The sequence below is a fragment of the Papio anubis genome, chromosome 3 (assembly GCF_008728515.1).
Source record: "Papio anubis isolate 15944 chromosome 3, Panubis1.0, whole genome shotgun sequence".
Taxonomy (NCBI): Eukaryota; Metazoa; Chordata; class Mammalia; order Primates; family Cercopithecidae; genus Papio; species Papio anubis.
The window spans coordinates 83,619,516-83,645,886 of NC_044978.1; the positions used below are offsets into that span (position 1 = coordinate 83,619,516).

A 26,371-nucleotide genomic window follows, 5' to 3' on the forward strand; every position below is an offset into this window, starting at 1 on the left:
CCCCACACACCTGTTACTCCATTTTTAAAGCTAATATATTGATTCCCTTTGAGATCTTGAGCAAATTACTTAATCTTTTAGAGTCCCAGTTTACTAATTTGCATTAAAGAGATAAATAATACCTAATTTACAAGTTGTGAAGCTTAAATGACATACTATTGTTGGCAGCGGTGGCCCGTCTGGAGCAGCCGCAGCAAAGACTTTGGCTGCAGCCAGGGAGGCACAGCCAGGACTGCGAGCTCCACCGAGCTGTGGGAGCCAGGAACAAGTGGGAGCCCCATCCCCTTCTGAGTTGACAAGGTGGGATCACCACCCTCTGGGACACAGCTGCAGCCACCCAGCCACAGCTGTGGACCTGGGCATCCCTGCACTCTTGGGGGCCTGGGAAGACCCCCGCCTGACCTCTGCAAGCTCAGAAGTGCCTGCTAATGCTGTCTGGCCTCTCCCCACTCTGATTTTGGAGTGAAGTCATGGCCCAACCTGGGTGCTGTTGCAACCCAGCCAGGTGTGCCCTCACTCAGAGTGGCACTGACACACCAGCCCCCTGCCACCTCCGCCCCCTCGGGACTTTTGGCACTGATGAGCATGGGAGGGAGGCCAAAGGGGTGCTGAGGGTGGCTTGGTGCAGGCCTGCAGGTGCCCCTTGGCACAAACAGCCTGGGTACAGTAGATGATGTATAGATAGCGAGAGGCAGACGGGCTTCTGGGCGGAAGGAGGTGGGTCCACATTGAAGCCCCACCTTAAAGCCAGGAATGGCCTGAAGCCTGAGGGCCAGGCTGTCTGTTCTGGGTGAAATCTGGCCTGGAGTGAGAACCTATGGTGTGTTTTCTGGGCCTAACCATGGCTGCCTATGGGCCAGTCAGCACACACTTCCTCCTGAGCCCATAAAAACCTGGGATTCAACCAGACTCGGGAAGACGGGACAACGTGCCTGCGATAGGAGCTACCCACTTTGGGTCTCCTCTCCACTGAGGGCTGCAGTCTCAGTGGGCCTCAGGCTCAATGGGATGACCTGCCTGTGGATAGCAGCTACCCACTTCTGATCTTCTGAGATCTGTACTGTCAGTAAAGCACCTTGCCTTGCTCACCCTCCATTTGTCCAGGTACCTCAGTCTTCCTCTATATGGGAGAAGAACTCGGGACCCCCCAAATGGTGAAACTGAAGGAACCCTAAGGCAAACAAGGCTGAAATATGCTACCTTCTGATCCTGCTCACCACATTGCAGGCAACAAGGAGAAGAGAAGAGCTGGGCGCCTTCAGGGATCCCAGACCTAATGGCTCCCTAAGCCAGGGCTGTGACATCCTCTTTGGGGCTCTGCACTTCCTGGTGCCTCCAAGCTTCTAAGTGCCACCGTGTTTCCTGGAGCCTCCAGTGGAAGCCACTTGCAGTGTTTGCCTGGTCCAGCTGCAGCCTCACAGGGAGCCAGTGCCTGTGCTGGTGCCCAGAGTTGCCTGCTCCTTGCCACTTTGTGCCTGGCTTGCCCTTGGCGTGCATGGGATCCAGGCTTAGCATGAGCGGAGTGCGGCCTGCCAGGCCAAGTGGGTGGAAGGAGCCCAGTGGGCTAAGCAAAACTCGCGAAAAGGCGCCGCTGGCCACAGAGATTTCCAGCTGGAAAAGCGACAGCTGAAGAATCCTGTGGCACTATTACTGAGCCATAGGTTTAAAGTATTTCAAAATTTTACTAGATATTACCAAAGTGTCTTTTGCAGTGATTGTATCATCAGTGTATGAGAGTAAATGCTTCCTAAATAATAGTTTATTATTTTTTTGCCAATCTGATACATAAAAGATGATTTATCTTGTTTTAATTCTTTATTTTTCTGCTTACTACTGGGTTGGAGCATCTTTCTTGTATTTTTATTGGATTATTTGTATCTTCCCTTCTGTGAATTGAGTATATAAATTGTTTGCACTTTTTCTATTGGGGTTGACATTCTTTTGGTATACCAGAGTTTTTGGATAATAATCCTTTATTATTTAGGTTGCAAATATTCTCTATTTGCAGAGATGCTATATTGACTTTTGGCTTACGGAGGTTTTAAATTTTGATGTATCCCATTTTATCAGTGTTTTTTATACATGACTTTAGTGTTTTGATTCTAGTTTAAAGATTTCTTACCTCTTGGTCAGAAAGATGTTTTTATTTTCTTTTCACTCTTTTATATTTTATTATCTTTACAATCGAGTCTTGAATTTATGTGGAATTTACATTGTCCATGTATACATTTTTTCTAACACTGCTGAACAGAAAGTCATTTTCTTCCTACTGTTTTGGAATGTCTTTCTTACGCATTTCATTATACAGGAGTCTGTTTCTGGATTCTATATGGTGTCAGTGATATAATCCTATGCCAGCGTCATGTTATTTTAATTATGAAGTCTTGTAATAAAGCATATATGAGACTAATCTTCCAACTTTTGTTCTACTTTTTCATACTTGATTTTTCTTATGCCTTTATTCTTTTGTTTTTTCTTTTTATACTTTAAGTTCTAGGGTACATGTGCACAAAGTGCAGGTTTGTTACATAGGTATACATGTGCCATGTTGATTTGCTGTACCCATCAACTCGTCATTTACATTAGGTATTTCAACTAATACTATCCCTCCTTCAGCCCCACACCCCCCAACAGGCCCTGGTGTGTGATGGTGTGATGTTCCCCGCCCTGTGTCCGTGTGTTCTCATTGTTCAACTGCCAACTATGAGTGGTGTTTGGTTTTCTGTCATTGTGATAGTTTGCTCAGAATGATGGTTTCCAGCTTCATCCATGTCCCTGCAAAGGACATGAACTCATCCATTTTTGTGCCTGCATAGTATTCAGTGGTGTATATGTGCCACATTTTCTTAATCCAGTCTATCATTGATGGACATTTGGGTTGTTTCCAAGTCTTCGCTATTGTGAATAGTACTGCAATAAACATACGTGTGCATGTGTCTTTATAGCAGCATGATTTACAATTCTTTTGGGTATATACCCAGTAATGGGATCACTGAGTCACATGGTATTTCTTGTTCTAGATCCTTGAGGAATCGCCACACTGTCTTCCACAGTGGTTGAACTAATTTACACTCCCACCAACAGTGTAAAGGCTTCCTATTTCTGCACATCCTCTCCAGCATCTGTTGTTTCCTGACTTTTTAATGATTGCCATTCTAACTGGCATGAGATGGTTTCTCATTGTGGTTTTGAATTGCCTTTCTCTGATGACCAGTGATGATGAGCATGTTTTTATGTGTCTGTTGGCTGCATATGTGTCTTCTTCTGTGAAGTGTCTGTTCATATCCTTTGCTTACTTTTTGATGGGGTTTTTTCTTGTAAATTTATGTAAGTTCTTTGTAGATTCTGGATATTAGCCCTTTGTCAGATGAGTAGATTGCAAAAAATTTTCTCCCATTCTGTAGGTTGCCTGTTCACTCTGATGAGAGTTTATTTTGCTGTGCAGAAGTTCTTTAGTTTAGTTAGATCCCATTTGTCAATTTTGGCTTTAGTTGCCATTGCTTTTGGTGTTTTAGTCATGAAGTCTTTGCCTATGCCTGTGTCCTGAATGGTATTGCCTAGGTTTTCTTCTAGGGTTTTTATGGCTTTAGGTCTTACATTTAAGTCTTTAATCCATCTCGAGTTAATTTTTGTATAAGGTGTAAGGAAAGGATCCAGTTTCAGCTTTCTACATATGGCTAGCCAGTTTTCCCAGCCCCATTTATTAAATAGGGAATCCTTTCCCTGTTTGACTTCCTCTTTTCCTTATGGAATACCCTTTATTTCCTTCTCTTGCCTGATTGTCCTGGCAGGAACTTCCAACACTGTGTTGAATAGGAGTGGTGAGAGAGGGCATCTTTATCTTGTGCCGATTTTCAAGGGGAATGCTTCCAGTTTTTGCCCATTCAGTATGATATCGGCTGTAGGTTTGTCATAAATAGCTCTTATTATTTTGAGACCTCTTTGTAGGTCTCTAAGGACTTGCTTTATGAATCTGAGTGCTCCCATATTTGGGTGCATATATATTTAGGATAGTTAGCTCTTCTTGTTGAATTGATTCCTTTACCATTATGTAATAGCCTTCTTTGTCTCTTTTGATCTATGTTGGTTTAAGGTCTGTTTTATCAGAGACTAGGATTGTAACCCTTGCTTTTTTTTTTTTTTTTTTTTCTTGCTTTTCATTTGCTTGATAGATCTTCCTCCATCCTTTATTTTGAGCAAAGTGCACATGAGATGGGTCTCCTGAATACAGCACACTGATAGGTCTTGACTGTTTATCCAATTTGCTAGTCTGTGTCTTTTAATTGGGGCATTTAGCCCATTTACATTTAAGGTTAATATTGTTACTTGTGAATTTGGTCCTGTCACTATGATGTTAGCTGGTTATTTTGCCCATTAATTCATGCAGTTTCTTCATAATGTTGATGGTCTTTACAATTTGGCATGTTTTTGCAGTGGCTGGTACCAGTTCTTCCTTTACATGTTTAGTGCATCCTTCAGGAGCTCTTGTAAGGCTGGCCTAGTGGTGACAAAATCTCTCAGCATTTGTTTGTCTGTAAAGGATTTTATTTCTTCTTCACTTATGAAGCTTAGTTTGGCTGGATATGAGATTCTGGGTTGAAAGTTCTTTTCTTAGAATGTTGAATATTGGCCCCCACTCTCCTCTGACTTGTAGGGTTTCTGCAGAGAGATCAGCTGTTAGTCTGATAGGCTTCCCTTTGTGGGTAACCCGACCTTTCTCTCTGGCTGCCCTTAACATTTTTCCCTTCATTTCAACCTTGGTAAATCTGACATCATGTGTGTTGGGGTTGCTCTTCTCAAGGAGTATCTTTGTGGTGGTCTCTGTATTTCCTGAATTTAAATTTTGGCTTGCCTTGCTAGGTTGGGGAAGTTCTTCTGAATAATATCCTGAAGAGTGTTTTCTAACTTGGTTCCATTCTCCCTGTCACTTTCAGGTACACCAATGAAACATAGATTTGGTCTTTTCACATAGTCCCATATTTCTTGGAGGCTTTGTTTGTTTCTTTTCACTTTTCTCTCTAATCTTGTCTTCTCTCTTTATTTCATTAATTTAATCTTCAATCACTGATACCCTTTCTTCCACTTCATCAAATCGGCTGTTGAAGCTTGTGCATGTGTCATGAAGCTCTTGTGCTGTGGTTTTCAGCTCCATCGGGTCATTTAAGGTCTTCTCTACACTGTTTATTCTAGTTAGCCATTCATCTAACCTTTTTTTCAAGGTTTTTAGCTTCCTTGTGATGGGTTAGAACATGCTCCTTAAGCTCGGAGAAGTTTGTTATTACTGACCTTCTGAAGTCTACTTCTGTCAACTCATGAAACTTGTTGTCCATCCAGCTTTGTTCTGTTGCTGGCAAGGAGCTGCGTTCCTTTAGAGGATAAGAGGTGCTCTAGTTTTTTGATTTTTCAGCTTTTCTGCTCTGATTTCTCCCCATCTTTGTGGTTTTATCTACTTTTAGTCTTTGATGTTGGTGACCTACAGATGGGGTTTTGGTGTAGATGTCCTTTTTTGTTGATGTTGATGCCATTCCTTTCTGTTTGTTGGTTTTCCTTCTAACAGGCCCCTCAGCTGCATGTTTGCTGGAATTTGCTGGAGGTCCACTCCAGACACTGTTTGCCCGGGTATCACCAGCAGAGGCTTCAGAATAGCAAATATTGCAGAACAGCAAATATTGCTGCCTGATCCTTCCTCTGGAAGCTTTGTCCCAGAGGAGCACCCGCCTATATGAGGTGTCTGTCGGACCCTACTGGGAGGTGTCTCCCAATCAGGCTACATGGGGTTCAGTGACCAACTTGAGAAGGCTGTCTCTCTGTTCTCAGAGCTTGAATGCCGTGCTGGGGGAACCACTGCCTTCTTCAGAGCTGTCAGTCAGGGACCTTTAAGTCTGCAGAAGTTTCTGCTGCCTTTTGTTCAGCTATGCCCTGCCCACAGAGGTGGAGTCTATAGAGGCTGTAGGCCTTGCTGAGCTGCACTGAGTTCTGCCCAGTTCGAGCTTCCCTGCCGCTTTGTTTAGCTATTCAAGCCTCAGCAGTGGTGGACGCCCCTCCCCCCGCCAGGCTGCAGTCTCGCAGGCCGATCTCAGACTGCTGCTCTAGCAGTGAACAAGGCTCTGTGGGCGTGGGACCCACTGAGCCAGGCACAGGAGGGAATACCCCGGTCTGCCAGTTGTGAAGACTGTGGGAAAAATGCACTATTTGGGCGTAGTGTACCATTCCTCCAGGTACACTCTGTCACAGCTTCCCTTGCCTAGGAAAAGGAAATCCCTGACCCCTTACACTTCCCAGGTGAGGCGATGCCCCACTCTGCTTCTCCTCACCCTCAGTGGGCTGCACCCACTGTCCAACTAGTCCCAATGAGATGAACCATGTACCTCAGTTTGAAATGCAGATATCACCCATCTTCTGCATCAATCCCCCTGGGAGCTGCAGACCAGAGCTGTTCCTATTCAGCCGTCTTGGAAGTGACTGCCTTTATTCTTGTGTACAGGTTTTAGAATCCTAATTGTCAAGGATTTTTGGTATCTTTAAAACATTAATTTTTATATCAGTTGTTGATATATGTTTCCCATTTATTCAGGAATTCTTTTATATATTTTATATCTTGTATATCTTTTGGCACAGTCTTAAAACACGTTAAATAGGTGTGTTTTAACTTATTTTAAAGGGAGAAAGCATTCATTTATACTTGGAATTTTGCCATTCTTAACTATTACAGTTGTGTTTTAGTCATATATACATTCTAAACTTTGTCATCTTGTTCTTCACTGATCTTTCTTATTAAGTTGGTACCACAATTTGTCACCAGATTCCCTCAATTTGACCTCAAATATCTTTTAGTCCATTCCCTCCTTCTTCCTGTTGTCTTAAATTATATCTTACTTTTCCATTGAATCAGTGTTAACATTTCTCTAGTTAGCCTCCTGACAAAAAAATTTATCTCCCACACTGTTTACCAGACTTATCTTATTTTAAAGAAAACATATTTAAAAATGTTTTGACTTCTCAGAGCTTACAGAAAAATCCAGTTTCTCTAACTTAGTAAAATACTTTTTATTTTCTAGCCATTCACACTGTTTATCCAAAGTTCTTAACACACTGAGATTTTCACCCTTTCTTATACATACCAGGTAGTTTTGCACCTTAGTAGTTTTATCTTTTGAGAACCAGTTTAAATATCATCTCTCAGTGAATTGCCTTTGACTCCACAAGGCAAAGGCAGTTGGTTAATTGCCACTTTTTTTGCTCCCACATTATTTTGTTTGATTCTGTAAAATGTCTTTGATTTCACAGATTTATAATTTGTTTCCTTATCTACCCACCTATCTATATTATGAACTCTTTCAGGGCTGGGACTTTCTCTCATTTATATTTTTTAGCTCACTTTGAGGTATAAGTTACATCCAGTCAAATTCACCCCATTTTAAGTATACAATTCAGTGAGTTTTGATAACTATATATAGTCTTCTAGCAACGATCACATTCATAATACAAAACATTTCCATAACCCCCAAAATTCCCACATAACCCTGTGCAATCATTCCCTTCTTCCTACCATAGGCCATTAGCAAACACTGATCTACTTTCTGTCACAATAGTTTGCCTTTTCTAGAATTACCTATCAATGGACTCTGGCATCAGTGATCATTCACATGGCTGGGTATATGACTTCTTTCTCTTAACTAATGCTTTGGAGATTCATGCATATTGTTGCATGTATTAGGGTGGTTCTTCCTAATTTATTATTGAACTGTCTTACATTTTTTAGATATACCACAGTTTATCCATTCACATGTTGTTGGAAATTCGGGTTTCCAGTTTCAGGCTAATATGAATAAAGTTGCTATGAGCGGAGAGGTACAAGTCTTCATGTGAACATGTTTTCATTTCCGGTGGGGAAATACTCAGGAATAATTTTGCTGAGTAAGATGGTAATTATATGTTTAACATTGTAAGAAACTGTCAAATTGTTTACCAGAGTGGCTCTACCATTTGTATTTCTACCAGCAGTGTATCCAGTTGCTGTCAGAACATGTGTTCATTCTTTATACTTTGTTACAGATTGTCTTAAATAACAAAATGTTTTTTAAAGACATTTCCTGTACATATATGTCTTTCACATTTGCCCACATATTTGCCATTTTCATACCCATGTATTTTGTTTCTTCCTGAAGATCTGTAGATCTCAGTTTTCACCTGGTGTCATTCTCTTTCAGTTCAAGGACTTTCATATATGCTTGTAGTGCAGTCCTGCTGGTGGCAAATTTTCTCCATTTTTATTTATCTAAAATAATCTTTTTTTGCCTTTGTTTTAGAAATACAATTTTGCTTGATGTTGAATTTAAAGTTATAGGGTTTTTTTTAAGCTTTATATTGATGTTCGATTTTCTTTCGGCCCCCATTGCTTCTAATGAAAAGTGAACAGCCATTTGTAGTGTTACCTCATATACAGTTGACCCCTGAACAACATGGGTTTTAACTGTACAGGTCCACTTATACATGGATTTGTTTCAACAAAATGTGGATTGAAAATAACAGTATTCTAAGGTTGCAAAACACAGTATAATGAGGGTCTACTTTTCGTATAGCTGGTTTCTGCAGGGCTACTGTGAGACTTTCATATGCATGGATTTTCGGGGAGCAGATGGTGGTCCTGGAACTAATCCTTCATGTACACTTTGTTACTAGTGTATAATGTATTATTTTTTTCTCAGACTGTTTTAAAGATTTTCTCCTTATCTTTGGATTTCAGCAATTTTTTTTTTTGTTTGATGTGCTAAGGTTGCCTTTTGTTTGTATTTATTCTGCTTAGGGTATACTGAGCTTTGTGGGTCTGTAAGTTCCTGTTTTTCCACCATATTTGGGAAATGTTTGCCAATATTATTTCACTTTTTGGGGGGGGCTCCGTTTTCTCTCCTGCATTCTGAGACTAAATATACATATTTTAGACTACTTTTTATTGTCTTACAAATCACTAACACTCTTCCTGTCTTTTTCATCTTTTTTTTCCTTACTGTTATTTAGACTGGATAATTTCTGTTAATGTGTCTTCTACTTCCCTGTTTTTTCTTGTTGTTGTTGTTGTTTTTCCTGCCATATCCACGTTCTGCTGTTAAGCCTACCTGATTTTTCATTTCAGATCCTCCTTTTGGTTCTTTTTTTTTTTGAAGTTTTATAGTATCAGTTCCTCATCTTGGATTTCCATACGTTCGTGCATTGTGACCATGTTTCCTGAAAGTCCTGAACATATTTGTAATAACTACTTTAAAATTCTTATTTGCATAGGTCATATAAGGATTGATTTCTGTTAACTGCTTTTTCTCTAGATATAGGTCTCAGAAATATTCCAGTATATACAATAAATCGCATGGTCATCCTGCCTTTACTTGACAGGAGCCGGGCTTACAGCCTGTCCTATCTGCCTGCACATCAGGATTCCTGTGTGCCCCTGGATGCAGCCCTACATGTTGTTTTGTATTTTTGTTCCCTCTTGGGTCTACAAAGTTACTTATCTTGTTTTTGAGTCTGTTTGATGTTTATCTTTTTATAAGGTATCTATTTTAGGTAGGTTAGCCTGAGGGAGTACATTGAAACACGAATCTAGTGCCCCTCCTGTCAAAGGTCTCTGTTTTTTCCAAAGCACAATGCTTTGGAAACTTGAGGAGTGTTTTTATTTGCTGATAGTTTGGTTAATATACTTGAACTCAGTGAAAGCCTCATTCCAGAAATAAATATTTATAGGTATTTCACTCAAGTAGTTCTATTTATATATTCCCTCTCCATTCCAAATGTTTAAAAAAGGGGTTAAACTTCAACACATTGGAAAAAAATAAATTTATAGGAACTAAATTGTAATAATATTAGGGATAAAAGTAAGCACGTCTGTTGTTAAATAAGAAATTAATTACAAATTCATTTAGGGTCTTTAAGTGAAAAACTATATGTGTATAGCAAAAAGTTATTAATAAATATGCATGTGTATGTGTATATATGTATGCCCAGATACCTTTTATATGTTATTTTTAGTCTTTGTGTTTGTTTATAACTATGCCTACCTACCTTGATTTGTCAGGAACATTATGCAAATTAAAGTAACTCAGTATTAATGAAAATCTGTTTAGTATTTTTCTAAAAATTAATTCATGTTTGTATATTTATTTTTGAAAGATAAAAGCTTTTAAGGTTATTAATTTGCCTGTAAGTATAACTTTGGTTGCATTCATAGACAAAGTTTTGGGGAATTGGAGAGAGAATTATTGATATTTGTTAAGAATTATTCCCTTTTATTCGGCGACTTTCACCCATTATTTAATCCACATAACAGCCTTGATTTCTTCTTCCCCGTTCTGGATTTGAAGAAACAAGGTAGTATATTTTCCCCAAGGTGATACAATATATAAGTACCAGAAATGGAATTTAAACTTAGTGCTGTCTGATTCCAAACATGTTTTTCTTTAGTTCTTCTTAGAAACTTCCTGAGTGTTCTCATTGTCATTATTTTCTGAATATTTTTAGAGTTTTTATTTTCTTTTGGACCCAAAAGTTATTTATTTAATAAGACTTTTTCTTCTTTATTTCCTTTTAATATTTATGTTTTAATTATATTTAAAAAATCGGGGGACTGGAGGTGGTTCTTTTTCAGTAGGCAGGAGTTTTTAAATTTGTTTATTGTTGATCTTTAAATTTATTATATTGTACTTATAGACTGTGTTGTCTTAATTTCCTTATGTTTAAAATTTATTAACATTTTCTTTGTTTTTGGTATATAATTATTTTTAAAGCTTATTGTTTTAATATGTCTCTAGATTAAATAGGTCTCATACTTTCTCTAGATTTCTCTCATGTATACTGTTCATGGTCTGCATATATAAAATATACCTTATCAATTTGGCTTTTGAAGTCATATCGTTACTATTAACTTACTTGTAAAGTATGTTTTATTCTGAAGTTTGGGTAATATTGAAGTCTTGGCAAACACATGAGATTAGAAACTCCCATTGGTTTAACAGAGTGTGTTTTTGGATTAAAAAAAAAAAAGAGTAGAAAGAATTTTCTAATTAGATTTTAGAAACAAGTGAATTGGTTTATATGGAAAGGAAATTTGGTTATATGAAAGATATACAGTATCCCCAGTGAAGGGAAAAAATAAGTCATAAACGTTTCTCTTAGAACGTGTTGTGTTAGATTTATCTCATGTCTACAGAGATAAAATGGTAGGTAAGTTTAGGTTTTCTTTTATAGAAACATAAACCGAAGTTAGTTAAGAAAAACTAAATTAAAATGAGAGCTCTGAACTTGGAAAAACCCAATGGAACCTTAAAATTTTTCTGTTATATTGCTTCATTATTACCTGTTTTTCAACTGGAATTTTAGAGAGAAATTTATGATATTTTCAATGTATTTATATAGAAAAATGATTATTTATAAAATGTATTTTTATAGTTTTAATATAAACATTCCCTTAGGGAGATTCTATATAATCTTTGTTAATTAAATTTTCAAATTTGAAAGTAAATCATGACTGCACACTATTTGTCAGAAGTTATGACACTCTTTATAAAGCCTTTTTTAAAAATCTGGGGTGATGGGCTGGGTGGCGTGGTGGCTCACACTTGTAATCCCAACACTTTGGGAAACGAAGGCAGGAGGAACACTGGAGCCCAGGAGTTCAAGACCAGCCTGGGTAACAGAGTGACTAAAACAAAACAAAGCAACTCTACTGAAAAACAAAACAAAACAAACAAACAAACAAAAAACCAAGATTAGCCAAGCATGGTGTTGCACACTTGTAGTCCTAGCTTCTTGGAAATCGAAGTGGGTTAATTGATTGATCCCTGGAAGTCAAGGTTGCAGTGAGCTGTGATTGCACACTGCACTCCAGCCTATGTGACAGAGCAAGACACTGTGAAAAGAGAGAGAGAGAGAGAGAAAGAAAGAGAGAGAGAGAGAGAGAAAGAAAGAAAAAAAGAAAGAAAAAGAGAAAGAGAAAAAAGAAATTTTGAGGACTGCTTTTAGTTTTACTGTAATTTAGGTTATTAATGTTACAGGTTTGTCCTTTTCTGCTCTTTGATACTTTGAATCTCATGTAAGTCCCATCTTTACTGGTTTATTATTGTTATTTTTTTTTCCATTGGTAATTCCTCTTAGTTTTACTTTGTAAAAAATATCCAAAATCTTACCAATCATCACTATCTCCATACAACTACGTTTGTCTAAGCCCTCATCATAGTTCACCTAAGTAGACTCTTAGCAGCCCCTTATTGGACTTCCAGCTTCCTTTTTTTCCTCTATGTAGTCTTTTCTTTACACACCAGATAGAAAGATCTTAAAACATTTACTCCTCTGCCCAAAACCATCCCAAAGTTAAAGCTGTAGTCCTTAGTATGGCCCTTAGAGTCCTTTGTGACTGGACTGTGGCTGCTTCTCTAATCTTATCTCCTAATTCTTTCTGTTTTTTCACTGTGCTCTAGCTATGACTTCTTACTCTTTCCCTGAAATGTTAAAAGCACACCCTTACTTCAGAATATTTGCATTTACTGTCTTCCTCCCAGACTGTACTGCTTTCAGATACCTGAATTAGTTGCTCCCACAGTTCATCCAAGACTCTACTAAAATGATTTCACCAGAGGATATCCCTGACCTCTCATATCTAAAATTCTCTTCTTACCTTACTTGCAAAGCAGCCTATGTGCCTAACTGCAGATTTTTATGTTTTTTTCTTTTTCCTCCTAATATCTAACTGTTTTCCTACCCAGGTCTAATTTTTTTTTTTTTTTTTTAGATAGGGTCTCACTATGTTGCCCAGAATGGTCTCGAACTCCTAGGCTCAAGCAATCCTCCCACCTCAGCTTCCCATGTAGCTGGGATTAGGGGCATGCCATGGTACCTAGCTCCAGGCTTAATTTGACAACAGATATTTTTAGCAACGTTTTATTGAATTCTTTCAGAACATTCAAATTAACTTCATAAAGACAAAAACTTTTCTGTACTCATAAATTCACTGGTTTATGTAATATTTAATTACATCTCATAATAAAAGATACAGTTAGCATAAATGGTTTGGGAATAAACACACCTGATGCTTGGTAAAGCTAAAACTTAACTGATGGAAACAAAAATTTGGCTTCATTCTAGAGTACTCTGCCAGAGTCAGCATACATAACATGTGAACATTAATCAGAATGTTCTACAGAAGTAGAGTCTTTACTAATCAGTCCAGTAAGTTGATCAAGTAGAGTTCGATTAAAAGAGCTTAATTTGTAATCAACATTAGAAACTGAAATAGATTTAGCTTGATTACATATATAGCTTTTCCAGATTATCCTAACTTTATTGGATTAGTTCATCTTTAAAATTCCTATAAAATTAATTCCACAAGTGGGAATAAATGACTACTAGAGAATTGCCACTTTTCTTAAAATAACATAGATTGTAAAAAATGTATCTAATCACAGATGTCCTACAAATGGATAGTGTTAATGGATGCACAAAATTGTAGACATACTTAATGTCACGAATTATACACTTAAAAATGCTTAACATGGCAAGTTTTATGTTATGGATATTTTATCACAGTAAAAGAAAACTGAAAAAATACATCTTTACTTACATTTTTTAAATGTAAATAAAACCTTTAGGCAATGTTACTAGGCAGTATAGAAGAAAAAGCAGAAGTCATGGAATTAGAAGTCTTGTATTTATGTAATAGGAGTTCTATCATGAGTGAGTTGGATAGATTTTGGCAAACCTTTTCAACTATCTTAGCTGTAGTTTTCTTATGTTGAATGTAAACATACTTGTTCTTAACTCTCAGGAATTTCATGAGGAACAAGTTTAAGTTTTATATATATCTATGTATGCTTTTCATAAACCACAAATAAGTTTATATACTTTAGCTGGAACTTTATAATTTCAGAGGGGTTATTGAACTGACTGTTGGCATTGGATGTAAGAATTTGGCTTCAGGCATTTGCTATTGAGGTTTTAAAAATGTTTAAATATCTTACTGTAATTTTTTGTTTTGTTATTTGGGACAGTGCAGCTGTTTTCTCCTAGGGTATAATTAGTTGAGAAAGGAAAAGTTTAGCTTATATTTGGAGAATTATACTTCCTATTTCCATTATAAAATTTTCACTTTTTTTCCTAATTAGTGTCTTTGCTTAATGGGTTCCTCTTTATGACTTTTGGGGAGAAAGCCTCCTAGACTGAGACAGATATTAGATAATTAGCTTTCATTTTCTCCTTGGAAGTCAGTGAGTTAAGTAACAAAAATCATATAAAAGTTACATGATTTGTATAAGTTATATACAATGGAACAGAAAATGATAGTCTGAGTAAGGTACAATGATGAAGTCGTAAATCAGACTTAAACAACAGAAAGTTATTTATCACTTTGTTGCCCAGGCTGGAGTTCAGTGGCATGATCTTGGCTGACTGCAACCTCCACCTCCTGGACTAAAGCATTTGTCCTGCCTCAGCCTCCTGAGTAGCTTGGACTACAGGCAAGCACCACTATGCCCAGCTAATTATTTTTGTATTTTTAGTAGATACGGGGTTTCACCATGTTGGCCAGACTGGTCGGAACCCCTGACCTCAGGTGATCTCAAAGTGCTGGGATTACAGGCGTGAGCCACTGCACCCAGCCTAGAAAATTATTTATCTTGGGCATTGATTAAATTGCATTTCTAGATACTCACTGTCAGTAGACTAAAAGATTTTTTTCCCCTCTGAATAAGAAAACCGTACATTCAATGAACTCAGTATTTATTAATTTTTGCAAAACATCCCTGTTTGTTTTGTTAATCACAAAACAGAATCATTTTAGCAATATGCTGTAACAAATATATTGTATACAATACAATATACTGTGACAATATACTGTAATAAAATTACCAGCACCATTACTCTTGTGCTTTGTGGCCATTCTGAAGCAAAATAAGGGTTAATTGAACACAAGCACTGCCATACCAAGACAGTGGATCTGCTAACTGAGAAGGCTGCTAAGTGACTAATGGTGGGTAGTATACAGAATGCGGCCACAGTGGGCAAAGGCATGATTCATGTCTTGGGCAGGATGGAGCAGGACAGCGCAAGATTTCATCAGGCTACTCAGAATGGTATGCAATTTAAAACTTACGAATTGTTTATTTCTGGAATTTTCCATTTAATATTTTTGGATTCAGTTGACCATAGGTAACTGAAACTGCAGAAAACAAAACTGTGGATAAAGGGAGATTACTGTGTATATGATCCTCAGTGACTGGCTTCTCCTAGGTGTTTCCTCCTTCTCCCCTCCCTCCTAACAGTGATGCTCTAGCCATGCAGAACCATCTTTGTATATTCTAAAATATAGTCCCTTGCTTTTATGTGTGCTGTTCCTTCTACCTTTTCCCCTCTTGTCCAGTTAGTGATGTACTTCTCACTTTTATAATGCTTTCTTTTACTCCCTCTTCTATGACATTAACATTGCTTATGTTTACCTCTGTTAAAATCTCATTGCATTTTAATTGCAATTTAACTCTTTGTCTCTTTCCCTGAGGTAAAAACTCTGAGTATCTTGATGAAAAGAATTTTGTTGTATCCATCCATTTATTCCCCATACATAGCACATTGTCTGAAGATGCTTTGTAAATGTTTGTAGAGTGCAGGAATAGTAGTATACATACGAAAACACAAAAGTCTGAAGGTGATATACATATCAATGGTGATGCTGCTCTAGGTATCATAATCAATTGTGCTGCCGGTTAGACTGGGCCCCATGTTTCCTGGCTCCCTCAGTCCAATGCTCTGCCACTAAATGGAATGAATTTTGGTTCTTAACAAAACATCTTTTTGTTTTTTCTTTACAGATATTGATGATGTCGAGAAGTTCAAACCAGGTTACCTGGAAGCTACTCTTAATTGGTTTAGATTATATAAGGTACCAGATGGAAAACCAGAAAACCAGTTTGCTTTTAATGGAGAATTCAAAAACAAGGTGAAGATGAGAATCTTTATTTTAAAATGTACCTCCCGTACAATACTCATTTCACTTGGGGAGTTTCTTATGTGAATATGTATATATAGTATGGTAAGAAAAGTGCTTTTTACTGACTTACATATTTAAAAACATTATTTTATTATTTAAATTTTGCTTCAGAAGATCTCTCTAAGTGAATCACCAAGGCTGAAAAATATCTATGTCCATCTATCTGTCTATAGCTCTTACATGTTAGAAAATGAACAAGTTTCATGATCAGTCTAATTTTGCAAATTGTGTACATAGAAAAACTTTCTATTTACTGTTTTGTGGAGGAGAAAGTTACGCACCCTTAATATAAATCCGTAGGGCGCTCCCTCCTAAGTGTTCATTCTACCACGATGGAACTAAGCTGCTTAACAATTGAAAGGACACCTGAATTATCTTACTGTCATAGGATTTTTCTATTAGAATACCACAGAGTTACCACAAAGTATCTCTAATATGACATAAATGGAGAGAATAGGCCAAGGAGTTAAAGTCTAAAACATGGAATTTTTTTAAAAGTTATTACCACTAGGTAAGTTGAATATTTGAAACCAACTTTTAAGTGGATAACAGTAAGTATGTTTTTAAGTGAAATAAGGCATGTTAATGAAAACTTAAAATTTATGATGGGTATTTTGCTGTAAAAGAATTGATTGCTGGACTCAGTGGTTTTTTTTGAAGACACATTAAAAGAATCCTTCAAATCTTGAGGGCTTTGTCTGGGATTATTAAATGTAAATATAAAATTATTATTTTAGATTAAATTATCTTCCTGAAAGGATTAAACATTTATACAATACATTATTTTTTCTTTAAAAAATTTACATTTTATTATTGAGATAATTGAAATTTCAAACCTATATAGTATTTTTGTGTCTCCTTATTGCCTCAGGGTAAGTCTGCTAAGTCACAAATTTGTAAAGAATGAGGTAGTTTTTGGTTTTCGTTTTTTTTGACAAATAGTAATTCTTTTCTGTATAAAGATGAGGTCATTTATACAACTTCTCCAGAAAATAATTATTTTATGCATTGCTTTTTACTACTGCTATTTAAAATATAGAGCCTTAGTTCCTTTAGTATTGCTATGAAAGAATTGCTGAGGCTGGGTAATTTATAAAGAAAAGGTTTATTTAGCTCACAGTCCTACAGGGTATACCAGAAGCATGGTGCTGGCATCTGCTTCTGGTAAGGACCTCAGAAAGTTTTCAATCATGCCAAAAGACAAAAGGGGAGCAGGCATGCCACAGGGTGAGAGAGGAAGCAAGTGAGAGAGGTGGAAGGTGCCCAGGCTCTTTTTAACAATCAGTTCTTGTGGGAACTAACAGAGCAAGAACTCACTCATTACTCTGAGGAGGCACCAAGCCATTCATGAGGGATCCACCCCCATGATCCATACACCTCCCATTAGGCCTCACTTCCAACATTGGGGATCGATTTGAAAGAGATTTGAGAGGACAAATCCCCTCAAACCATAGCAGGGCATAACTCAAGAATTAATTTGTGCCCCTTTAATATGGTTGGAAAGATGGCTCCTTTCTTTTATTCTGGGTTTTTCTTGCAACTCCTTTAAGCAGGTATTGAAATTGGTTCTAAATAATCACACTTATCCAAATAATTGGATTAAAAATCTATCCTTACATAATCAGATAATGTATTAGATTTCTTGTCCTGTATCTGAAGTGAGATCCCCGCCCAACACTATCTCATTAAGATATAAGCCGTCCTCCATCGCAGGCAATAGAAGACCTGAGAGAAATTCTCTTTTCAGAGGATAAATTTCCCATTATTACTGTGTCTCAGTTCCCAAGATTCTTTGGTTTCTTTATTATCATAATGTGTGTAGTTATCATTGGAGAAGAAAGGAGTTTGAACTAACCAGTAGGGACTCTCCATAAGGAAAACGAGCAACATTTTTTGGGAAAAAACTCCACAGAACTTTCTGCTTTGGAATTATAAAGCAAGTTTTCTTTAGATGTTCTTACTGGATGTATATCCAACAAGAGGTGTATCTGTTGTTGCTAATGCATTTTTAGACAATGTCATAAATGTCAAGGAGATATACTACTTTCAGACAGTGGATAGTCTAAAATTACTTTGAAAAACTACATTTAGACTGCCTGCAGTTTTGATGATGCTGAAATTAATGGGTGCATGCTTACTGACAAGCCGGGTACTGGGTTAAGCATTTTACACATGTCATCTTACTTACTGTTTCAACAACTCTGTGACTTAGATCAGGGGTTGGCAAACTTTTTTCTGTAATGGGTCATATAGAAAATATTTTAGGCTTCACAGATCGTATGATTTCTGTCACAGCTGCTCAACTCTGCTATTGCAGCACTAGAGCAGGCCGTAGGCCAAACACAAACAAATGTGACTGTTCAGTAAAACTTTACAGGGGGCAGGCTGGATTTGACCCATAGGCCCTAGTTTGCCAACCCTGATGTAGATTATCCCTATTACATTCTACTTCATAGATGAAGAAATTGAGACTTAGCGAGCTTAAGTAACCTGCCCAAAGTCACACAGCTGACAAATAAGGAAGCCAGAATTTATACCAAGCTTTGCCTGACTCTGGAGTTTCATGCTCTTAACAGTTAACTGTCATCACAAGATTAGTTTTGTGTTAGTATAACAATGTGACTGATATTAAATACGTCTTTTTTTTATTTGTTTGTTTGGAGCTAGGCTTTTGCTCTTGAAGTTATTAAATCCACTCATCAATGTTGGAAAGCATTGCTTATGAAGAAGTGTAATGGAGGAGCTATAAATTGGTAAGAATTTGTCCTTTGTATGTAAGTAACACTATTTTATTATTAATTGGTATTAAACAGCCACATAATACTCAGATTTCAGATTTTTTTAAAAAGAAAATTTCATTTTTTTTTTTTTTAATGTAAACAATACAGAGTATCTACCTATTGAGCATTACTAAGTGTTGGGCACTATTAAACTAGGAATTGACATGATCCTTTTTCTCAAGGGATTTATAATTTAGTGGGAATACTGACAAATAAATGGACATTTAATTGAAATACATTGTGCAAAGATGAAAAACGCAATTTTTCAACATGTAAATCTATATGGTTTTTTTAATCTAATAACAACCATATAATTTCTTAGAAAGTAAAAAGCCTTCTTATTCATCATGATCACTAGTTGATTGATTAAGAGGAATTAATAGTAACATAAATCAAACGTGTAATTTAAAACATTGAAATGCATATTCACCCATTTTTGGATATAGGGCTGAGTCCCTTTTAATTTCGTTTCCATATAGATTTTGTATATACTCTAATATAACATAGGATAGAAAATAAAGATTTTGTAATCCTTAAACTCCTTATAGCTTAAAATCCCTGACAGATTTTTAGAGTTCTTTTTAAAAAATCATTTAAACTATGTTATCCACACCCAATTTGATATCAAATTTTTGTAGTGATTCACCTTTATTGAGGCTTTTTAGGGCCTCGGTATTGTTTAAAGCCTCGATAGTTTTATAACCTACTTAATGTTCATAGAAACAGTTCTTCCACACTCTTTCACAGTTCATCTGTGAACGTAATACTAAAATTTTGAAATTATAGTAACAAGTACAATTGACAAACACATTTAGGAACAAAAACAACTGGCTCTTGGTAAGTCTAAGTATAGGAGGCAAAAGCAGTCCTGTGGGGCTACTAAAGATATTACTATGAATATGATAGAGTCCCTGCGCTCTCTGAGCACAGTCTGGGAATCAAGAGGGTCGTTAAAGAAATCACTAGAATAAGGTAATCAGATGGAGTAAAGAATTACTTAATCTCAAGGAATATTTTACCTAAGTCATCAAGAAGGCCCGTTTTGCCTACAACACAAATGCTTGGCATTCAAGATACTGACTTTATTTCTCTTGCTTACTAAAGAAACACTGTCAACTCCTTGGCCTTCTCCCTTTTTTCTTACCTCGTATGCAGAGCACTCTTTTTTTTTTTTTTTTTTTAAGCATAATCTTAAAATGTAGGTAATTGTTTCTAATATAAATAATATATTTTATTCACAGCAAAGCTGGATATGATTGAATGTCCTCTAGTCTTATCTATCCTAGTAAATGGTGGACTGAGCTATTCTTTATGGTCTAAAATTAAGACTACAGTGTAGTGAGTCCCTCCAGTATGAAGGGGAGGGTCTCTGACTGTCAGAGGAAATATTTGCTTGCTCTTTGCTGTCTTATCTCCTTCCTGATCACATTTTCTAAAAAGCTTATGCAGTCTTTGATGAGACTTGAGTGTTTCCCCAGGTTTCTTCAGCTACAGAGCCAGAGACCTTTGTTTGGTTAGTATATCTATAACTTGAATTCATTCCTTCTGTGCTGAGTCTAATTATCCTTACTGTGAAGGTAACTTTATTTCTAAACTCTGGAATCATTTTGCTGTAGCCTCCTGAGTAATGATAAGGATTACATTAACAGTAAGAGTTAACATTTATTAACTCTATACTATGTTCCAGGTTCTGAGTGATTTATATATGTTATGTAATTAATACTCAATAATCCTATAAAATACGTATTGTTATCTCCATTTTACACATGAAGAAATTGAGTCCACATAAAGATTTAGGTAACTTACCGAAGGTCACACAATGCATGGTGGAGCCAGGATTTAAACCGTACTCTCTTTTTTTTTTGAGATGGAGCCTTGCTCTGTTGCCCAAGTTGGAGCACAGTGGTGCGATCTTGGCCCACTGCAACCTCCGCCTCCCAGGTTCAAGTGATTTGCAATTCTCCTGCCTCTTAAGTAGCTGGGATTATGTCAGCCTGAAACCACGCCTGGCTAATTTTTGTATTTTTAGTAGAGACTGAGTTTCTCCATGTTGGCCAGTCTGGTCTCGAATACCTGGCCTCAAGTGATCGCTCGCCTCGGCCTCCCAAAGTGCTGGAAGTACAGGCATGAGCCACCACACCTGGCCTAAACCTTACTCTCTTAATAGCTATGTTCTTTTACCTCCTCTACATTTTTTACAACAAAATAACTTTTTTTAGTGTAAGAATTTTCAGGATGTAAGTTTCAGTATATACATCATATGCATCTAGAAAATTTAAAGTCAAGATCTTCAGAATTTTAACTTATTTTAATCCATATTTCTCTTTTTTTTTTATCATAACTTAATTTGGAAATGTAATCAGAGTTGTTAGTTTTTATTTCTTTTGCCTTTCTATAATGAATTGCCTTTCTTTCTTAATTCCTTAAACTGTACCATTATAGATTGGCAAGCTTCCTCTGCCTTCCTTTTTGAAACCCATTTTTCTCACTCAGTTCAGTTTAGGTCCAAACTATTGTAGACATTCTCTCAATGTATATGTAATACACAGTATTAAGCAGGGAAATTGTTAGAGAACGCAGATGCATTGTCCCCTTCTTTAAACCTAGAGTATTAGTATCTTTAGGAGGTAGAGTCTAAACATGTATGTTTTTCAAGCCCCCCATGTGATTCTGATGAGCCTCTCTGCTTAAGAACTGTATTATAATTATTATTATCATTATTATTATTATTATTTGAGACAATGTCTTGCTCTGTTGCCCAGGCTGGAGTGCAGGGGCATGAACATGACTCACTGCAGCCTCGACCTCCCAGAGTTAAGTGATCCTCCCACCTCAGCCTCCCAAGTACAGGCATGCACCACCATACCTGGCTACTTTTTAAATTTTTTGTATAGACAGGATCTTGCTAAGTTGCTAGGGATAGTCACAAACTCCTGGGCTCAAGCAATCCACCCACCTCAGCCTCCCAAAGTGCTGGGATTATAGGTGTGAGCCACTGTGCCCAGCCTTAAGAATCATAAAATCCAAACTTGTTCTCATGGAAAAACAAACAAGGCCTTCCAAGATTTAGATAACCTTTCTTGCCTCATTTTCCATCACTTCGTCTCCTATTTTGTGTTCCAATAACTGAAGGCCACTTGTCACTCCTCACAAACACTGTGCTTGTAGTGATCTTTAGGCCTTTATTCATTTTGTTTCCTTTGCCATGATTGTCTTCTCATTTCTTGAACTGGCCATGTTACTCATCTTTTAAGATTTAATTTTTACTTTGTCTTCTCTAGGAAACATTCCCTCATATAGTTTGCTAGTTGAAATGCCAGTACCCTCTGTATTCCTTGTTCTCTGCGGATTTTCGTCATTACATCTGTCACAGTTATTAAGTACTTGGTTCATGAATTTATCTTCTTCTCTAGAATATAAGTTCCTCAAGAACAGATGAATAAAGATGCCTTATTCATCTTTATATTCCTAATGCCTGGCATGTAGTAGCTACTCAATAAATATCTGTTGGAGTAAATTGTTGAATAATATTTTAAAGCCAACAATTTTTTTTTTTTTTTTTCGAGGCAGAGTCTCACTCTGTTGCCCAGGCTGGAGTGCAGTGGTGCAATCTCAGCTCACCGCAACCTCCGCCTCCCGGGCTCAAGCAGTTCTCCTGCCTCAGCCTCCCAAGTAGCTGGGATTACAGGCACCGGCCACCATGCCTGGCCAATTTTTGTATTTTTAGTAGAGACGAGGTTTCACCATGTTGGCCAGGCTGGTCTCAAACTCCTGACCGCAGGTGATCCACCTGCCTCAGTCTCCCAAAGTGCTGGGATTACAGGCATGAGCCACCACTCCTAGCCTTGTTTTTTTTTTTTTTAATCCAGGTAGTGACTCTTCTCTTTTCAGGAGCACTGCATTTATTAAGTTCTTTTAATTGATTCCTTGAAAATTCTCTTTCTCAGAATAAGTTTTTTGTTGTTGTTGTTGTTGTTTATTTTTTCCACTGCTGGGTGTTTACTCTGAAAGCTAAATATTCTTTTAACAGAGAGAATTTTATTATTTCTAGTCTTACCTAAGAAAACTTTAAACTCGATTCTGGGAGAAGTCATTTTTTGACATTTGAGTTTATTCTTCAGTCCTCTCCCACTCTCTCAACCAGTTGATATACCTTATTAAGAAATCAGAAATGTACTATTGTGTTTACTACTTTATTTTATTAACCATTATTTATTTTGATCCATCTGTCTTACATATTTTTCAAGTTTTGATTGATTCTTGGGTGCATTCTAGCTGTAAAACTGCACTAATTTAAATTAGGTATATCTCCTAATGCTACCCTCCCCCCTGCTCCCTCCCCACAAGGGACACAAACTCATCCTTTTTTATGGCTGCATAGTATTCCATGGTGTATATGTGCCACATTTTCTTAATCCAGTCTGTCACTGATGGACATTTGGGTTGATTCCAAGTCTTTGCCATTGTGAATAGTGCTGCAATAAACATATGTGTGCATGTGTCTTTATAGCAGCATGATTTATAATCCTCTGGGTATATACCCAGTAATGGGATGGCTGGGTCAAATGATATTTCTAGTTCTAGATCCTTGAGGAATCACCACACTGTTTTCCACAATGGTTGAACCAGTTTACAGTCCCACCAACAGTGTAAAAGTGTTCCTATTTCTCCACATCCTCTCCAGCACCTATTGTTTCCTGATTTTTTAATGATTGCCATTCTAACTGCTGTGAGATGGTATCTCATTGTGGTTTTGATTGCTTTTCTCTGATGGCGAGTGATGATGAACATTTTTTCATGTGTCTGTTGGCTGTATGAATGTCTTCTTTTGAGAAGTGTCTGTTCATATCCTTTGCCCACTTTTTGATGGGATTATTTGCTTTTTTCTTGTAAATTTGTTTGAGTTCTTTGTAGGTTCTGGATATTAGCCCTTTGTCAGATGAGTAGATTGCAAAAATTTTCTCCCATTCTGTAGGTTGCTTGTTCACTCTGATGGTAGTTTCTTTTGCTGTGCAGAAGCTCTTTAGTTTAATTAGATCCCATTTGTCAATTTTGGCTTTCATTGCCGTTGCTTTTGGTGTTTTAGACATGAAGTCCTTGCCCATGCCTATGTCCTGAATGGTGTTGCCTAGGTTTTCTTCTAGGGTTTTTATGGTTTTAGGTCTAATATGTAAGTCTGTAATCCATCTTGAATTAATTTTCGTATAAGGAGTAAGGAAAGGATCCAGTTTCAGCTTTCTACTTATGGCTAGCCAATTTTCCCAGCACCATTTATTAAATAGGGAATCCTTTCCCCCTTTCTTGTTTTTGTCAAGTTTGTCAAAGATCAGATGGCTGTAGATGTGTGGTATTATTTCTGAGGACTCTGTTCTGTTCCATTGGTCACCAACATGGCACATGTATACATATGTAACAAACCTGCACGTTGTGCACACGTACCCTAGAATTTAAAGTATAATAATACTTTTTTAAAAAATAAATAAAATAAAATAAAATAAATAGAAAGTGCTTCAAACAGTGCCTGGTCCAGAGTAAAAGCTACTTAAGTGTTAGCTATTATTATTCTTGTTGTTGTTGTTGTTTGTTATTACTACTATGGAGAGAGAATACTTAATGAATTCCAAGTTTAACATGGTTATTATTCTCAGAGTAGATGCAGTGTGGGTCAACTCCTGAATTCATAAAAGTCTCATTCTGGCTGTTGCAATGCCTGACATAAAGGGAACCCTCTTTTCTATTCAGGGAACGCAGATGCCAAAAGTCACTTCATATTAAATATTTGCATCATTTTTTATTCTGATGTCCATGTGCATGAAGTTTTCAGTTTTGGGTATGAAAATGGCTCTTAGTGCTAACATTTGTATTTGTCCATGAAAAGCACTAGTTTAAAGAATTAAACTGAAAATTTTAATATAAGGGAACCGGTGAATTTAGTGTCTTGTAGCTTTCAAAAAGAGGAAACGTGTTTCTTTAATATTTAGTATGGATTAATTGGCTTTATTAGCTCATTTTCAACATGGGCCTCTAAAATGTCATTTAATGTCACCTTTAGTTTTGAATAGATATAAGGCATTTTAATTCACTTTATAGAATCAAAAGTGATTTTTTAAAAAGGTAGTACACTTACAATGCATGAATATAATTATTAACATACCTTGTAAACTTTCTTATAAAATGTTTGCACATTTTATGAATTTGGCTATAAATTCTGACAAGATGAATTGAGCAAATCGCTTTCTTAATATTTTAATTCAAAAAGCCTAAAGGGAAGAAGAGAATAATGGCCAACTGGAAATTTAGTATTATCCTTACATTTAAAGTGCAAACCATTACAATGTAATAAAATTAATCCAGACATTTCCGGGGGGGGGAGGGGAACTGCACTAATTCAGTTGCTTAGCATTTCTTTGCTCATAAACTTTTTTTATTAACAATCATTCTCCTGTTTAACATATTCTATATAGTACTGCCGGAATTATCTTTCAAAAGTATGAATATGACTCATTTTTATGCCTAAAAACACCTTATGATTCCCTTCAAAAATGGGATTTCATCCAACCCTTCTATTCTTAAACATTGTGTCCAAACCTGCCCTCCAGCCTCTTGGGCTCTTCCTTCCTATCCCCTTGCCTGTCTTCAGTGGACATCTTCATATTTTTGAAGAAGCAGTTTAGATGTCATCTCTGCACAGTTTCATTTTTGTTGGGCTGTTGTATCACTGCTGTACATACCTCTATGTAGAACTGGGGGTAGATTTTTTTTTTTTTAACACTTTGTATTGAGTTTTTACCTCAGCACTTGATAGCAGGACTTGACATAGTAGGTAGTCTAAATATGCTTACTGAATAAATAAATATATTCAATTCATCTAAATTATTTAGGTCTTGAAGTTGTTTCTTTTTACATTCCTAGAGAAAGGTATATTTAATCTCGCACTTCCTTTTTTTTTTTTTTTTTTTTACCTTAAGTTCCGGGATACATGTGCAGAACGTACAGGTTTGTTACATAGGTGTACATGTTCCGTGGTGGTTTGCTGCCCATCAACCCATCACCTAGGTGTTAAGCCCTGCCTGCATCAGCCATTTGTCCTGATAATCTCCCTCCCATCCCCCCACCAACAGGCCCAGTGTGTGTTGTTCCCTTCCCTGTGACCATGTGTTCTGATTGTTCAGCTCCCACTTGTAAGTGAGAACATGCAGTATTTGGTTTTCTGCACCTGCATTAGTTTGCTGAGGATGATGGCTTCCAGCTTCATCCACGTCCCTGCAAAGGACCTGACCTCATTTCTTCTTATGGCTTCATAGTATCCTATGATGTATATGTACCACATTTTCTTTATCCATTCCATCACTGATGGGCATTTGGGTTGGTTCCATGTCTTTGCTATTGTGAATAGTGCTGCAATAAACATACGTGCACGTGAGTCTTAATAATAGAATGATTTATATTTCTTTGGATATATACCCAGTAATGGGATTGCTGGGTCAAATGGTATTTCTGGTTCTAGGTCCTTGAGGAATCGCCACACTGTCTTCCACAATGGTTGAACTAATTTACACTCCCACCAACA

The 26,371-nt window shown here is 37.0% G+C and overlaps 1 protein-coding gene across 2 annotated transcripts in view; it reads left to right on the top strand.

Annotated features, from left to right (window-relative positions):
* The window catches only part of PPA2 (inorganic pyrophosphatase 2), a 104,702-nt gene that overhangs the window by 57,722 nt on the left and 20,609 nt on the right, over positions 1–26,371 (top strand). For both annotated transcript variants that reach the window (XM_003899048.5, XM_009207297.4), the window contains exons 8-9: positions 15,843–15,970; positions 18,689–18,774. In XM_003899048.5, coding sequence (XP_003899097.1) covers positions 15,843–15,970; positions 18,689–18,774 — 214 coding nt within the window. The remainder of the gene's footprint in view (positions 1–15,842; positions 15,971–18,688; positions 18,775–26,371) is intronic.